This window comes from Stylophora pistillata, chromosome 3, assembly GCF_964205215.1.
Source record: "Stylophora pistillata chromosome 3, jaStyPist1.2, whole genome shotgun sequence".
Lineage (NCBI taxonomy): Eukaryota > Metazoa > Cnidaria > Anthozoa > Scleractinia > Pocilloporidae > Stylophora > Stylophora pistillata.
In genome coordinates this window covers 31,143,465-31,158,789 of record NC_142521.1, presented here as the reverse complement: position 1 = coordinate 31,158,789, position 15,325 = coordinate 31,143,465, and the positions used below count along the sequence as shown (strand labels likewise).

Here is a 15,325-nt window from a genome sequence, read left to right as displayed (position 1 = left end):
CAGGTGTGATCAATGCTTTGTTTTAAGACATGTTCCTCAAGTTCCTGGAACAATTTTCCTAAAAGTTACAATTGAGAAAAATGTCACAACTTCAAAACAGACCTTGCCTAAAATATTTTACCCCAACAACTTGCTGAAGGAATTCTTTTCAGAGGATGATATCACAGATCTACATCTACATTTTATTTGTCTATCAAAAGGAAGGCCCATCTCCAATGGTAATTATAACATAGCGCGCGCGTTAGTCCTATTTAATTCCTGTTGCATCAACATGAACAAAATCTTTAGGTACGCACGGCTGTGCTCAATAAAATGACGTGCACAGTTTCAAATTAGCTACAAAATTTCTGTCGTGTGAGTTCCTTAAGTTAAAGTTTCGGAAAGTGATATCAGTAAACGGAAGACCAACCAAACTTTTCTTTGCCTTTCGACCTTCCCGCAAGTAGTCAAGCCAACAAGCACAACAAAAACGAAACACAATTAATTAAAACAGGCCTGTTTCCCAATTTATTAGAACAGGAGCTGGAGAAAATTTAGCTGAAAGACATTCAGTAAGAACTAAGAAGACTACAAATTGGTCTGTGGCGACTTTTAAAGGTAAACATCTCTGTTGATGAAGTTTTTTGGTCACATTTGTTATCTCTACCAAAAATCATTTAATTACAAAATCAACAAAATAATCGGAGATGCCAACATTTTCGGGCAACTTTCATTTAAAAAAAACATTACAAAAACGTCATTCAGCACCCAAATTGTTTTCGTATGTTCTAAAAGAATTGTTTCATGCTTTTAGCTGTGCGTATATCGAGTTATAGATGCATTTGGAAAGTTTGGAGAGCACTCAAGAAGCTAAGGTTGCTCGAGGCGCAGCCAAGAGCAATTCTTACGCTTCTCTCATGCTCTCCAAACTCCCCGCGTGTATCCATAACTTGATATACGCACGCTAAGCATGAAACAATTCTTAATAAGACAAACAGAAAAAGAAAAAACCAATTACATAGGAAAAATTATTCTTTGTCACACAATAAAAAGCATCACTACTATTACGAGAGAAAAAAAAATAATAAGCTAAAAATTTTCTTTTATTTGATCAAACTTTTGTTACTCCTAGATATTGTATATTCATGGATCCTTCCTTGATTATTTACACAATGAGATAAATGCTGAAAGATGTACCCATATTTACGAAAACCAACTTGGAATAAGAAATTTAATTGCCAAATTGTTTGTTAAAAATATATAGTTATTTTGGAGATGTTTTCCAAGAAGTGAGTCAGTTTTGTTAATCTTACAAGTAAAATGTTCATTGTTCAGAATATTTAGAATTGTAAATCAACCATATTTTTTCCCGTGTACTATTCCTGGTAACATGTTAAAATTTTCAGCAGTTTCTTGAATAACTTAACACCATGTCATGCAATACATGATGCCTTTATGAATAAATGCCTGATATATACATGTCCAATACTTTATACTTTGCTTTTCTCAAGACATGAGCTTGGGATGCCTTTCAATAAATAATAAAGAACTTTAGGCCTGACCATAAATAAAATAAGCCCCTGTTCCCCCCCCCCCCCCACCACCTCCCCCCTTGAAAACATGAAAATAGACCAAAATGAAATAGACAAACATCCGAAAAAATAAAATTAAAAAACTGCAAAATCCCAAGAAAAGGAAGGAGGCCTGCCTTTTCTGGACTGGTTCCCAATCTACTCATGATTTGCATCTGAAAACACATAGATAAACAACTTAGTGAGTTAACAACTTGTGCCAGAGGCACACTTCCCAGTATCAGCATTAAAATAAAACTTTACAATGTCCATTCTTCACTGCATCAGATATGCGTGATCTACCTTGGTCTGTAATCTTGTTCTCATTAAGGCTCAACTCAGTGAGTTTGCAATGTTCATCTATTAAAGCATCACACAAGAGTGGTACACCTTGGTCTGTAATCTTGTTCCTAGCAAAGTCCAACTTAGTGAGTTTACAATGTTCATCTTTTAATGCATCACACAACCGTGATACACCTTGGTCTCTAATCTTGTTCCAAGCAAGGTTCAATAGAGTGAGTTTGCAATGTTCATCTTTTAATGCATCACACAAGAGTGATAAACCTTGGTCTGTAATGTTGTTCCAAGCAAGGTTCAACTCAGTGAGTCTGCAATGTTCATCTTTTAGTGCATCACACAAGAGTGATACACCTCTGTCTTTAATGTTGTTCCAATCAAGGTACAACTCAGTGAGTTTGCAATGTTCATCTTTTAATGCATCACACAAGAGTGATACACCCAGGTATGTAAAGTAGCTCCAATTAAGGTTCATCTTGGTGAGTTTGCAATGTTCATCCTTTAGTGCAGCACACAAGAGTGATACACCCTGGTCTGTAACATAGTTCCTATCAAGGTTCAACTCAGTGAGTTTGCAATGTTCATCTTTTAGTGCGTCACACAAGAGTGGTACACCTTGGTCTCTAATCTTGTTCCAAGCAAGATTCAACTCAGTGAGTTTGCAATGTTCATCTTTTAGTGCATCACACAAGAGTGGTACACTTTGGTCTGTAATATTGTTCCTATTAAGGTTCAACTCAGTGAGTTTGCAATGTTCATCTTTTAGTGCATCACACAAGAGTGATACACCTTTGTTTGTTACATCATTGTTATCAAGGTTCAACTCAGTGAGTTTACAATGTTCATCTTTTAATGCATCACACAAGAGTGATACACCTTGGTCTGTAATGTTGTTCCAAGCAAGGTTCAACTTAGTTAGTTTGCAATGTTCATCTTTTAGTGCATCACACAAGAGTGATACACCTTGGTCTGTAATCTTGTTCCTATCAAGGTTCAACTTGGTGAGTTTGCAATGTTCGTCTTTTACACTTAATGCATCACACAAGAGTGATACACCTTGGTCCGTAATCTGGTTGTAAGCAAGGTTCAACTTACTGAGTTTGCAATGTTCATCTTTCAATGCATCACACAAGTGTGATACACCTTGGTCTGTAATGTTGTTCAAATTAAGGTTCAACTTAGCGAGTTCGCAATGTTCATCTTTTAGCGCATCACACAAGAGTGATACACCTTGATCTGTTACACTGTTCCTTTCAAGGTTCAATGAAGTGGGGCTTTGCAGATGCTTTATAAAATACAAAATTGCTACACAATCAACAGGTGTTACCTGACAACCTAAGAAAGAAATATCATTGTCAAGTTTAGTGTTCCGCTGTACAGTTCTGAAGCAGCTTGTTGTACAGTGGCTTCATCATGGTATTCAGGCAAACATTTCAACATGAGAAGAGCCTCCTGGTCAGATGGCCAGTCTACAAGAATGCTGATAAAAGTGTTGACTACCTCAGTCTGCTTCCCACAGAGTAGCCCTGCCACAAACTGAAGCACCAGATGCCATTTAGGATCTCCGGCCTTTGCCCTGAGAAAATCACTGAGCTCATTGGGCTTCATCTTGGCAATTTCCCTTGCAGCAAGAAACTCTTGAAAGATGAGATGAATAAAGCAGAACTGAGACTTGAATGTACTATCTTGAAGTTTTTTGTTTGGCATCCTGTTAAACAAACCACACTCCTCTATTCCTTGCACCTCTTGTAACTCAAACACCAGCTGACCTTTCTCTATTCCTGCTTTTGCCAGTGCCCCAGCTTTGTTCAATGTATCCTCTACAGTATCTGGGAGCTTACTATTTCCCATAAGGAAATCTTCTGTCAATGGTTTACCTCTAAATTCAGGATGATGCTTGAAGATGAACAATCTTAGGGCTTTTTTGTAAACTTCTCTTGGAGTTGTTGGCAGAGCATTTCGTTCTTGGAGTTTGAAACACTCCTCAAAAATTGAGCAAATAATGTGACTGTTCACTGGAATATAGCAGAGTGAAAGTAACTCTGGATTGCTGCTGATATGATCCCAGATTTTGTTCCCCATGTCTTCATCTTGTGCACAATAGTTCTGAATATACTCGTTGACTTTCTGTGGAGTAAACCCCATTATCTCCACCTGTCATATTTGATGTGGGCAACACTTTGCCTCAAATAGATTTCGTGTATTTCGTGTCTCTTCATCCTGTCCTCAAACTCGTGTCTCGCTCTTCCTGTGTAAATAACAAGATCAACAAACATGTCATCGAGAGGTCTGTCTTCGTTGTCTTCGGAGAGAACGATCAAAGGTTGATATAGTTCCGTTTCCTCGAGTTTTCGTGTTTTCATCTTGATCATTGCATCACGCGTGGCAATTGAAGAACCTCCCTTGCCGAAAAAGTGCTTTTGACAAAATTCTGAGTCGAATGTGAACTCTTTGTTTCGAGTCGCTTGAAACACGAGAAAACAAATCTCTCCCAAAACGAGCGACGCAAACAGCAAGTTCACTATACAAATTATCCACGCAATGGCCTCGTTATCTGATGCAACGGAATTGTTACACTTAATGGCCGAGGAATGATCTTTTGTTGCATTTGCTGTGGAATTTTTAGTGGAGTGAAAACAGGTGAATTCAGGTGAAAATCCATATGGATAAAACACAGATTTCTGTAACACTATAAACAAAATCCCACCAGAAAATCGCAAAAGTAGATGACTAAAGTAACAACGGAACACTCGGTGAGTTCTCGCTCGTAGGGGGCGGCGGGGGTTCTCAAGATCTGGTTTTAACGCTGCATGTTTGAAGCTCATCGACACGCGATTTCACAAAGCACCAGGAGTAAGAGATGCAAATAACCACCAAAGGAACGAAACACAATATGACAAAGCCGTATAGTGGGAAAGGAGAGTTGTACTTCTCATCGTATTTCCTCAAACAGTAGTCACGAGAATCAGGAAAAGACGGACAGTTGAATGTTCCAAGTTCACTTTTTCTAAAGAGAATCGTGAAAGCAGCCAAAATCGCGAAAGCTGGAATGTGGAAAACTGCTACAAAATAGCCAAAGGGACTGATGTATTTCGCCAGTAAATACTCCTTCAACACTTCCATGTCAACCGCGTAACGCGTTACTCGATGCAGCGGAAGCACATGGTTGTAATTATCAAGAAAGAGGAAAGAGAGAGGACCTGGGACTGAGGCGCCCCTGCCACCCCACTTGGGATTTTTTTTTTTTTGGCTGAGCGGGCGCGTGCGGGCAGCTTCTTAAGGTGGTACAACCCTCAAAAAATCAACATTTTTTCATGTTTTTTTACAAAAAGTTATCTATATCACCTAAATTGACACATGGAGACAACTGTATTTTTGCAGTTTTTGACTTAATATTTTATTATTGCTGCTGAGAATTAGCAAATGATGCCCCCCGGTGGGCAACCAAACAAGAACAGTCATAACTCTTTAACATTAGATTAAAAATTCACAAAATTTTTAGACAATGATCTTTACATGCACCTGCATGCAATGAACTACAGAAACACCTCTCAGTCATATAGAATGGAAAATATTAAAGAAAACACAACAACTTTCAGGAATTGATAAGATGAGCAATCTCATTTTGGTCATTTAACAACAAAAGATGCACCTAAGTGTATGTTTCTAGTTCATTGCATGCAAAAATATACTGAGATCTCTCACTCCAAAAATGAGAAGAATTGAATAAAACGCTGGAAAGTTATCTTTGCTAGCGTGTCGGTAGTTTCATAAAATTCGAAATTGAGAGAAAACTGGTTTAAAGTTTTTAAACTGATTTTTTCAAGACTTGAACACAGTTTCCATGAATTGAATTGTTCAAAACTGACCAGGGCCATAGCTGACTCCTTCAGTTTGCTTATTATGGTCATCTTTTCATTTTTTAAGGCCCCTAATCACTTTGTGTCGCTTCTTGGTAGTAGCTTTGCTTTTATGTTGCGCAATATTAACTCTAAGCTGGTCTTGGAGTCTGCAACCCTCCTCGGTATATTTGCCAGAAGGAATACCAAGGGCTTGGAAAAGCTTAATAATACTCATTGAACCAATATTAAAATAAGAAACAGCATCATAAAGTCCTAATTCTAATGTCTCCCTTCCAACATAAATTTCTTTTGGAATCCTTTGCCATACCATGCCATTCAAAGACTCATTTTGATTTTGTGTCTTGCCATGTAAGCACTTCTGCAATAAGTTGTTCTCACTAAGTCGAATATATTCAGGCTTTAGCTTGGCAATAACAGGTAAAGGAAGGCCAGGTCCATGCTTAAAGAGATTCGTATGGTTGGCTTTGTCCTTTTGATACTTGCACCAACTTGCACTACCTGTTGGGCAGTGGTCATGAAGTGGGCGTGCCTCACTTGAGGCACGATGCATGAGGCTAGCATGGATAGCTTTCTTCATTCCAGCCAAATTTCCAACATTGCACCTTATGGCAATGCCATAATAGTTCTGCAGTTTATCAATTAGACTATCTGTGAGTTTCCCTCTGCCTCCAAGGCCTGGATTGTCACGTTTTAATTTGCGAAGTACAGTTCCAACCCTCTTCTGCACATGACCAATGCATTCTTTCTTTTCCACTAAAATTCCAGCATCTTGATAAATATTCTTTATCCTGGAAAAACTCTTGCTGTCCCCATCCCCATAAAATTCAGTGTACCTGAGATTGTGCAGCTCAACAGACCTTTGAAATATGCGCTCTGCACCCTCTGGTTCCATAGCAGGTGCTGATCCCTGGAAATTTGACTTGCAAGTGGTGTGATCAGCTCTCCACATCTGATATTCGAGAGAATTCTTGTCCATTTGTTCATGCCGCTCACACTGTTTGCATCCTTGGCTTAGGGCCTCCACATCAAGAACCTTTCCTGTGTCCATAGATATGACAGTCACACAACCATTGCGTGACGAGTAGCCTCTCTTTTGCCATGTTCCGTCACAAGAAACACCACAGTTCACAGGTAGACCTTCAGAAGAATTTACATCCTTCTTGAGAGATAAAACTTCTTCTCCTGCCTTTTTCATTGTTTCCTTTGCAATCGCTTTCATGTGACGGCCGATTACGCGCGAGTTGCTGAGGAAAGCTTTCTCATTTGGAGGTGGAGGCATGTTCATAATTGTGCAGAATTTCCTTGCACCAGCATAACCCTTTCCAAGAGTTCTCATACCATAAACGATTCGCCGATTTACTTCAAAACTCTTTCCTTGCTTTTTTGATGTGCAAAATGAATGTTTCCATCCACACTGCTCGCACAGCAAACGCAAAGTTGACGCACATCCCTTCCGTTTCAAATTATCTTCCATAAACAAAAGACTGAAATCGCCGCATTCGCCACAACGTAGCAAAGAAAAAACGGACGATAGCACCTCCATATCACAGAACCTGAACCCTGTAATGGATGGACTGGTTTCCTCTTTATCTACCTTGATCAGCTTAGGCTTGGGTTTGTCTTCTTGGGAAGTTGATTGAAGCTTTCGATACGAAGCCGAAGATTCCTTCGCTTCGCTCTGATCATGTGAAATGCCGTCTGTGGATTCACGTATCCCACTCGAAGCGCTTTCGACAACAATCGACTCTTCTTCGTTAATTCTTGGACTATTTGAAAAGTGATTTCCATAAAATTTGCGCTTCTTGCGTCTCTGAGACGAAAATTTCGGCATTTTGATGATTGACGCTCTCTCACTTGCGAAAATTTTAAACTGAATGATTGATAATAACGGCTGTTCACCGAAATATATCAAAACGAGGCTGAAAGTCATAGTTGGGCCCCAGTCTCCCAATAGCTTACTCAAGACGCAATCAGCTTGCTTTGATCTGGGAGGAAATCGCACTTTTTGGCCCTAAAAGGACGCATTTAAAAATGCGTTTCCATGGCAACGGAACAACAGTGCCTTAGAAATTGCATTTTATTACTATTTCCTGACAAATTATTCACAAAAAGACATTTGGGGCTATTAAACAAAAGCCTTTAGAAGTGAAATCGAATGGAAAAAAAATAGACTCATTTTCAACAAAAATTGCATTTTTTTTTGTATCGAACCACCTTAATATAGCTCTTTTCATTGAAAGAAAAATTCGCTCTCTGCGGCATTTTCTGAAAGTGTTTCTTTTTTAACAAGGCGAGTGCGACATTTCTATGACAGTTAAAAGCCAAAACAAAACTCGAACCTATCTAAGATACGAACACCGTGGGACAGGATCAGGCCAACACTACCTCTTTCTAATGCCCTTTTCCTTGGGGATGGAGCGGCCGATGCCATAACTTTTTTCTGCCCCACCATCCTCAACTCAAGTACGCGAAAAGCCCATAGGAATGAATGTTAGGCCGACAAAGCACAGTGTCCGTTTCAAAGGGGGCACCACGATGACGTCACTATTAAGACTTCAATAGCAACCCATGCTCCTGAACTTCAATGATGAAGGTGACCATCCCAACACATACTAGCCTACGCCGTACCCTCCCCCCGAGGAGAATCTTTTCTCCTCGTAAGGGTACAGCTACCCGTAGGCTGAAAGCATACCTAAGGCGGTCTTTAAAAATATTACAAAATAATACCCTGCCTTTATCAAATTTCTGTTTGTAAAATTAAACTAGTGTCTAATCGCTACGATCCAACTCTTTCTTCGCCCCATTGATTGAAATTAAAAATATGTGGCTGTGAACTACACATGTACATGTGTTCTTTTGGTCAGAAAGGTACGTACAGGGCTATTTACATCCGCTAAAGTGTTACGATCCAGCCCATAATGTCACTTAAGATAATTGAATTAAAGCAATCAGCCAATAAACTTAAACTGTTCCACATCAAATCTTAAAGGATCGAAGCTTTCACTGAATAAGTTTCACTCGAAAGGTGGCATTTCGAGTTCTAAATTCTATTCCTCAAAAGATGATAAAAATATCGTACCATTTACCTTTGAACCCATGGCAGTGCGCATGAATAAGGGTAACATGCAAGAACTATAGCTAACCAGTAGCCGGGATATACCGAGGCATTCCGAAAACGCATGGAACACGCCGGGAGATAGTAAAACGCTGCGTATTCACAAGCCGAAAAAAGGGTGAAGTACCAAGAAATTATACACGAGTCCACTGTGGTTTCTCAGGGGATCATTGGCCGCAAACGCCTGAGAAAGGTAGTTTGGACTGCCGGAATTCGGAACCGGAAACGGAATCGGAATACTCGGAATGGGCGGATTCATGCTGACATCATTGTTTACATTTTTGCTCATTTGCATACGTCTTTGCGTAAAGAAGGAAGCATGTTAGATAAAAATTGACTTCAGGCAGCTAAAGAGCAAGAAAACCTTACTACATGGTGAAAGTTTTAGCTCTTTGGGTGTAATATTCAAGGAGAAATAGTCCATCAAAAACTGTAAAATTTCTTGGTGGCAATAGCGCTAATGAGCTCATACATTCTATGTAAAATTTTGAGTTTTTAAACCGGTGTTGCACAAAAAGTATTCAATGCATCAGGCTCGTATTCATTGGCCGAGTTAATCGTACTTTGACCTTTCGATATTCAGAACTGATTTATTTTTAGCTCCATCAGAAACTGAATTGCTTATGCTAATGAGGCAAATATTGTAAACAAGGATTCCCCTATACCAGGAATACCCGGAATTCCCGCAATGACCGAAAAATAATAAATTTTAAAAAAATAAAAGTAAATTAATAAATAAATAAGAATATTGATGATTAAAAATTGATGATAAATTCACAACTTAATTAAATAATTTAATACGAAAATTTTCTCTGAGGGTCCCAAAAAAACAAAAAAGCCACTTACCCGTGCTGTTCATGGAGATGCATGTATTACAAATAAAAAAAAGTCTGCGTCAGGCCAGTAGCCCATACAGCCTGAGTGACGAGATATTTCTACTCTCCCTTCCCCCTGGACGGGATGCTAATCCATCACATGGTTTCTCCCCGTTTTAAATTCGCCTCCACCCATTTACACACCTGTAGGATGTCTAGTGCCCCATAACCTTTAGGTCGCCACGCTTTTCCAGCCGGAATCATTGCAGAAGATTAAACAAATGCAATATTTCCAATTAGTTTAATAGTTCAATTATAAAAAGTTCTGAACTATTACAAATTGATACTCTACCTTAAATAATTATTAACCGCACATTGGGAGCTATCAAAGCAGCTGCCATTAAGACCAGCCGTCTACAGTTAAAATTGAGAGATCGTCAGTTACTCGACACCTTTTCGCGTCTATTATAAATACCTTGACTATATACCTTTGAACATAAACCTTGTTTAGAAGAATCCATTAGTACAAGTTATATAACCACTTCATGATATGACGGCCACAGTTTAGTCTCTTTTAAGTAAAAGGCATTTTACACTTTTGATGTATTGCCTCATTAAAACGCCCATGAACAACTGTTAGAAGGTTAACGGTAGTCCATACAGCAATTGGTACAACATTGACAACTACTACTTAAGTATGTCGCTGCCACTGTTTTCGCCAAACAGTCATCACAGCCATATTCTGATAACGAGTCTCGATTGCGAGAGACTTGCTGGTGAAAAACCACTCAATGACAAGTGGAACTGAAGTGGGGATGGCAGAAGACTGCAGAATCTTAAACAGCGACTCGTTCTCCAAGAAAATAAACTGATACAAGTACATTAAGCTGTTCACAGAAACTATAGCACTGGATTCATACAACATGCTCATGATAGCGATGTCAGCTGTCAGTCTTTCGCGGCGAGAAGTGCGAAAGCTTCCCAAGAATTTGATCGTGTGTTGCAAATCTGATGACAAATGTGATCAATGACCACCACAAAACTCTGTTCTACGACCTCAGCGAAGCCGTGGATGATTCCAAGAATAGCAATGCTCTCCAAACTGCTGAGATCCGCTTGCAAGACACGAAACGTAACGGAGAGAAGACAGTAGAGCGGCGCTGGCAAAACATACGAATATCCTGGGTGGGTAATGTTCCACAACCTCTGAACACAAACTCGTGAGAACGCTTTGAGAGGGACGCCTATAAGTGGAGCGAACGGTGCGATTACAAGCTTCCCTGTTTCGTTTTGCTTGTTATATACTCTGTAAACATAATTCCCGATGAAAGCTGTAGCGACAATCATACATACAATCGGCGTTGCCATTTTAAAAATAACCTATGCCAGCTTTGTTTTTGCAGGAATGAACAAGTGCTTTCCAATCAATAATGGTTGAAAACAAATTGTAATGGAAAACAAAATATATGGTGGAAAAGCGTACGGCCATGGCAGCATGTAAAATGGCTCTTTTAGCGCCTGTAGCAGTCCGCGGTACAGTGCATCAACAATGTACATGAATGAAGCCGCAAACAGAATCAGTTTTGTTTTCACGCCCCTCAGCTTATGTGGCCGGAAAAGAAGCAAGGGATTAAAAGCCGACCAACAGGCATAATAAAAAGCGCAAGTAGGCGGCAATATCAGCAAGTGTTCTTGCCCACTGGACCTCGAACATCATTATATCTCTTTGAAATTCGCAGTTCTCTACGGTCTTGTAGATTATATAACGCATCATTGTGTAAATTACTCCTAAAACTGCGATCGATAAAAGATGTTTTGAAACGTGTTATTGCACAATCAATAATAGCAAAAAAGAAACAAATGGATAAAGTAAATAATCGGTGGATTGTTAGCTTATACACGCATGTGAATCATCAAGAGGAATTTAGGGCGTACGTTTGGGCTGGAACATCCTGTGACAAGTAGAAATATGTGACACGTGCTCCGCAAATAGTGGGCGTGGGTTTAATTGCTAGGGGCTAATTGGATTAGTCTGGGTAAGGACGCAAGTCAAGCTGTGCGACAGAAAAATGGCTTAGTAAAGCGCAAATAATCACTGTGAATCTCGGATTTACGTAACTAGGTGTGTATTTCCGTTGTGATAAATAGAGATAACATGTTGTAATTGAGGGCATTCGCAATAGACATTGAGATCGACTGAACGTAGATTGTACGGAGATTGTAGAGGCGTATGCGGATCGTAAATAAACTTGATAAACCAGAAAGATACAGTCCTATTGATCGCTGAACCAGCGGAACGCAGAGATTTTCCTTAAAGCAGTGGAGAATTCTGCGACAAAAGAGAAATCCAAGCTCCAATGTATATTGATTTACAAAATGTATGTAACAAGGAAGGTCTTAGTCTCTTCCATGCTATTGCACGGTTTCTTTCGTCTTCCGCTTCCTCGTCGCTTTGCAGGAGTGAGCATGCATCTATAATCTTTACCCTGACACTGCTAAATGCAAAATAGCTTGCCGTGGACTCCCTGTCGCTGTATTCTTGGTAAATAAGCTCATCAACGGGAAGATAATACCATTCTCCGGCTGCCTGTACTAAGTAGTGGATCGTATCCAAAGGACTCCGCTGTGTACTCGGGTTCTTCCGGGTTGTAATGTTTGGTCACATTTCGTATAAAACTAAACAAGATGTAAGCAACGACCTCTAACAGTGTATTCACACTCATTTGTGCTTCACCGAAGAAAGAAATTCCAAACAAGGCAACGCAAGTCGACCTGTGAAGTGTGAAATGTGGAAACTGTACGAGAAAAATTAAACTGCGACCTTTGCAACTTTCTTCCTCTTTCGGTTTCAGTTTTTATGTAAGAAGACCTTTTTGACGCATTAGTCAATCTTTTGCGTTCATCACCATATCAAACTCTTTCCCCTGTGAGTGGAACATTTGATTTTGAGTAATCTTACTTGAAGGATTTCGTAAAATTACCCTAAGCGCATGCGCGAGCTCTGTGATTTAAAATGGCGGAAAAAACGAAACGCACGTCGCAGCCTCCAAAACGGCTTTTAAACGAATATTTGGCGGTTGAATATAAGAAAAAGAAGAGGAGGAAATCAGATAGGGATAATAAGCTTTATGAAATCGAAATAGTCGCGATCGACAAACAGAAGAAAAGAGTTAAAATTCACTATAAAGGTTACGAAGAAGAAGCTGATGAATGGCGTGACTGTCAGGACGAGAACATGTTTCCATTCGAACGGGTGGAGAAAGCGTATATTCCTGAAGAAATATCTCTTGAAGACAGGACGAACGTCTTCCATGGACATATCTATCAAGAAATAAAGCGTAAGCTGTGGTCAGGGCGGCGTGATGATCCTGAAATCAGGATCGAAGTTAATGTTGACTGTGATGTTTTCGATAGAGGACTTGGTAAGGTTGTAAAAGGAATTCAGATCAGAGGGAAGAAGGTGCATACAATCAAGGATAATGCTGACTTGGATCATATACTAGGTTTAAAGTGGAATGAGAGGATTTTCAATGAAAATGGCGACTTCGCGTATGTTGTGAATGGAACAGTACAATACTGGTTGACCAAGAGAAACCCAATTATGGAGTTTAAATACATCGGAGGAAAGTTTGTACGGTCAGAGATAGAAGGCCTGTATGCTTTAGTTTTAACCTTTGTTAGGGGAGACGGCAACAAGAGACAGTACATCAGCAGAACTTTTTAGTTTTATTATATGTCATGTGTAAAATAAATTTTGCATTATGTTTGCATAGTCGACACTGCTAATTTGAAAGCACATAATTTGTCAAAGGCTTAAATCACTCAATGAGGTAAAAGTATAGTTTCACTGTTATATTTTCTGATATGAACATAAAACAAATGGGATATAAGTTCAAATTATGTTGTTAAGACTGCTACAAAGGCTTTGCCAGTCACTTAAACCCTACATACATTTTGGGGTCCATTTCCCATTAATTTTAACAAGATGCGAGCAACATGTAGGATGCTGGCAATGTATACAATGCGATGTACATGTCTTAATTGTGTGCCCAATGTTTGAGCAGTTGGAACACTTATAGGTGTTTTTGACCCTTGCATATCCAGCTGCCTCTAGGTACTGTATTCTATTTTTCTTCAGAAATAATTGTTTGAGTGCAGCAATTCCCCTGTGGTTGGTGGATCGAAAGTAATCCTTTGATGCCCTATCATTGTACTTCTCCATACCTTGCTGAGTATAGTGGGCAATGTTTGTGTATAGATTAAGGAATTCAGGAACATGGTAATAAAAGGCATGCATGTAAGGGGTGACATCCTTAGTTTGGTATAATGTAAGAAAGTTACCTAACCAATCCCCTATCTTGCCTTTTAAATGCATAACTTCATCATTACAATGAAAATCAAGCTTTAAATCACCAATAATATCTATGAAATCAGCCCATAGCTTTTGAATTTGGGCACAGTTTTCACAAGTAGGAAGAATTGCTGACATTTCTATATGTTGAAACAATTTCAGCTTCTCAGGACCAGTCAGGTCTCTGTACTCTAATTTCTTGCTTTCTTTCCCAATATGCCACTGAAATGATACTCCCAGGTTGTTGAGGAGCAATTCATAACCCGCCATATATTTATATTTATCTCTCGGAAATCCATCTGTAAATATTACCTTTTTCTCAATGCTATCTAGTCTTCTTAATTGTCTAATCAGAAGTTCAATCAAATTGTCAGAAATTCGTAAGAACAGATGTAAAGTATCAATGACTACATGATCAAGAGGAATAAATGGGAATAAAGGATTCTTTTTACAATTAAACTTTTTTGATTTTGCACACTGACTTATTTGTGCCAGGTTTCGTGCCCCTAGACTAAGATCAGTTATAGACCATTGCTTATTTGTATCCCACCTCTGTAGTCTGGGGCACTTACACCATATGCAAGCATAGTCTTGGTTTGCAGCCCCCAGGCCACAAACACAAGCCAGAAACTTCCAGTCTCCCCCAAGGAAATATTCAATATCATATTTGCAATTATTTACAGTAATTGTCTTAAGCAATTCCATCTCATTCCTGAGATCAGAGAGACTTTCTTGTAAATTTTCATAGCTTTCAGTTGTTTTTATTATTGCCAAAATGTAATTCCCTTTTTCCCCCATGGCTACATCTTTCTCATTTAATATAGTGTAAGTGAAGTTCACTATTTTCAACCTCTTTCCTATCTGTGTTCCATCCCCACTGAGCTTTACCTTAATTGTGTTTTCTTTCAAGTCTAGTCTTTTTAATTGTTTTCGAAGGCTGTCTTCAAATTTTACTTGAACACCTTCTGCTTCACCAGGAGTGCAACTCAAATTCCATGAAGTATTTAACTTGTTTATCTGTTTCGTTATCTGGGACAGTTTTGGCATATCTTTTGCCTTGATTGAAAACTCACGCCAGGCTTCATTGGAGATGTTAAATTTGTCTTTCAAATACATCCACATATTAAGATCATCCAGCTCTTTGTCTGTCATTTCCTTTGCATTGTCGTCAATAAAAGGAAGTTCACCTTCTTCAAGAAGACTAAAAGTCTCTAACTGACCAGTGTCCTCATTGAAGACTTCTACCTTGGTGGCAACATAATTGTATAAACCAAGGAATGACAGGGTTGTGTGACATTGTTCCTTCATTTGTTTTTTGACGCGTGCCTGATGCT

The 15,325-nt window shown here is 39.2% G+C and overlaps 3 protein-coding genes and 2 pseudogenes across 4 annotated transcripts in view; all 5 read right to left on the bottom strand.

Moving 5' to 3' along the window:
- LOC148735607 (uncharacterized) overlaps positions 1-15,325 on the bottom strand; it is a 70,729-nt gene that overhangs the window by 29,358 nt on the left and 26,046 nt on the right. The gene's annotated exons all lie outside the window — the stretch shown is intronic.
- LOC148735610 (uncharacterized) lies at positions 497-8,031 on the bottom strand (annotated as a pseudogene). Its single transcript, XR_015998789.1, has 2 exons — positions 7,925-8,031; positions 497-5,122 (listed from the first exon to the last, which is right to left on the bottom strand). The product of XR_015998789.1 is annotated as an uncharacterized LOC148735610 (transcript).
- LOC148735611 (uncharacterized) lies at positions 5,220-7,566 on the bottom strand. Its single transcript, XM_088753510.1, has one exon. It carries the CDS (start codon positions 7,539-7,541, stop codon positions 5,763-5,765), a length of 1,779 nt encoding a protein of 592 aa, XP_088609636.1. The 5' UTR covers positions 7,542-7,566; the 3' UTR covers positions 5,220-5,762.
- Positions 9,930-12,449, bottom strand: LOC148735609 (uncharacterized; annotated as a pseudogene).
- The window catches only part of LOC148735608 (uncharacterized), a 4,004-nt gene continuing 1,323 nt past the window's right edge, over positions 12,645-15,325 (bottom strand). The window contains exon 2 of the mRNA XM_088753509.1: positions 12,645-15,325. This exon is cut by the window's right edge and continues 533 nt beyond it. Within this exon, the coding sequence (XP_088609635.1) occupies positions 13,584-15,325 (1,742 nt within the window). The 3' untranslated portion in view covers positions 12,645-13,583.

What these genes read in the sequence shown, in the direction of transcription:
- LOC148735611 (XM_088753510.1), bottom strand. Translation starts at nt 7,541, where the DNA reads ATGCCGAAATTTTCGTCTCAGAGACGCAAGAAGCGCAAATTTTATGGA.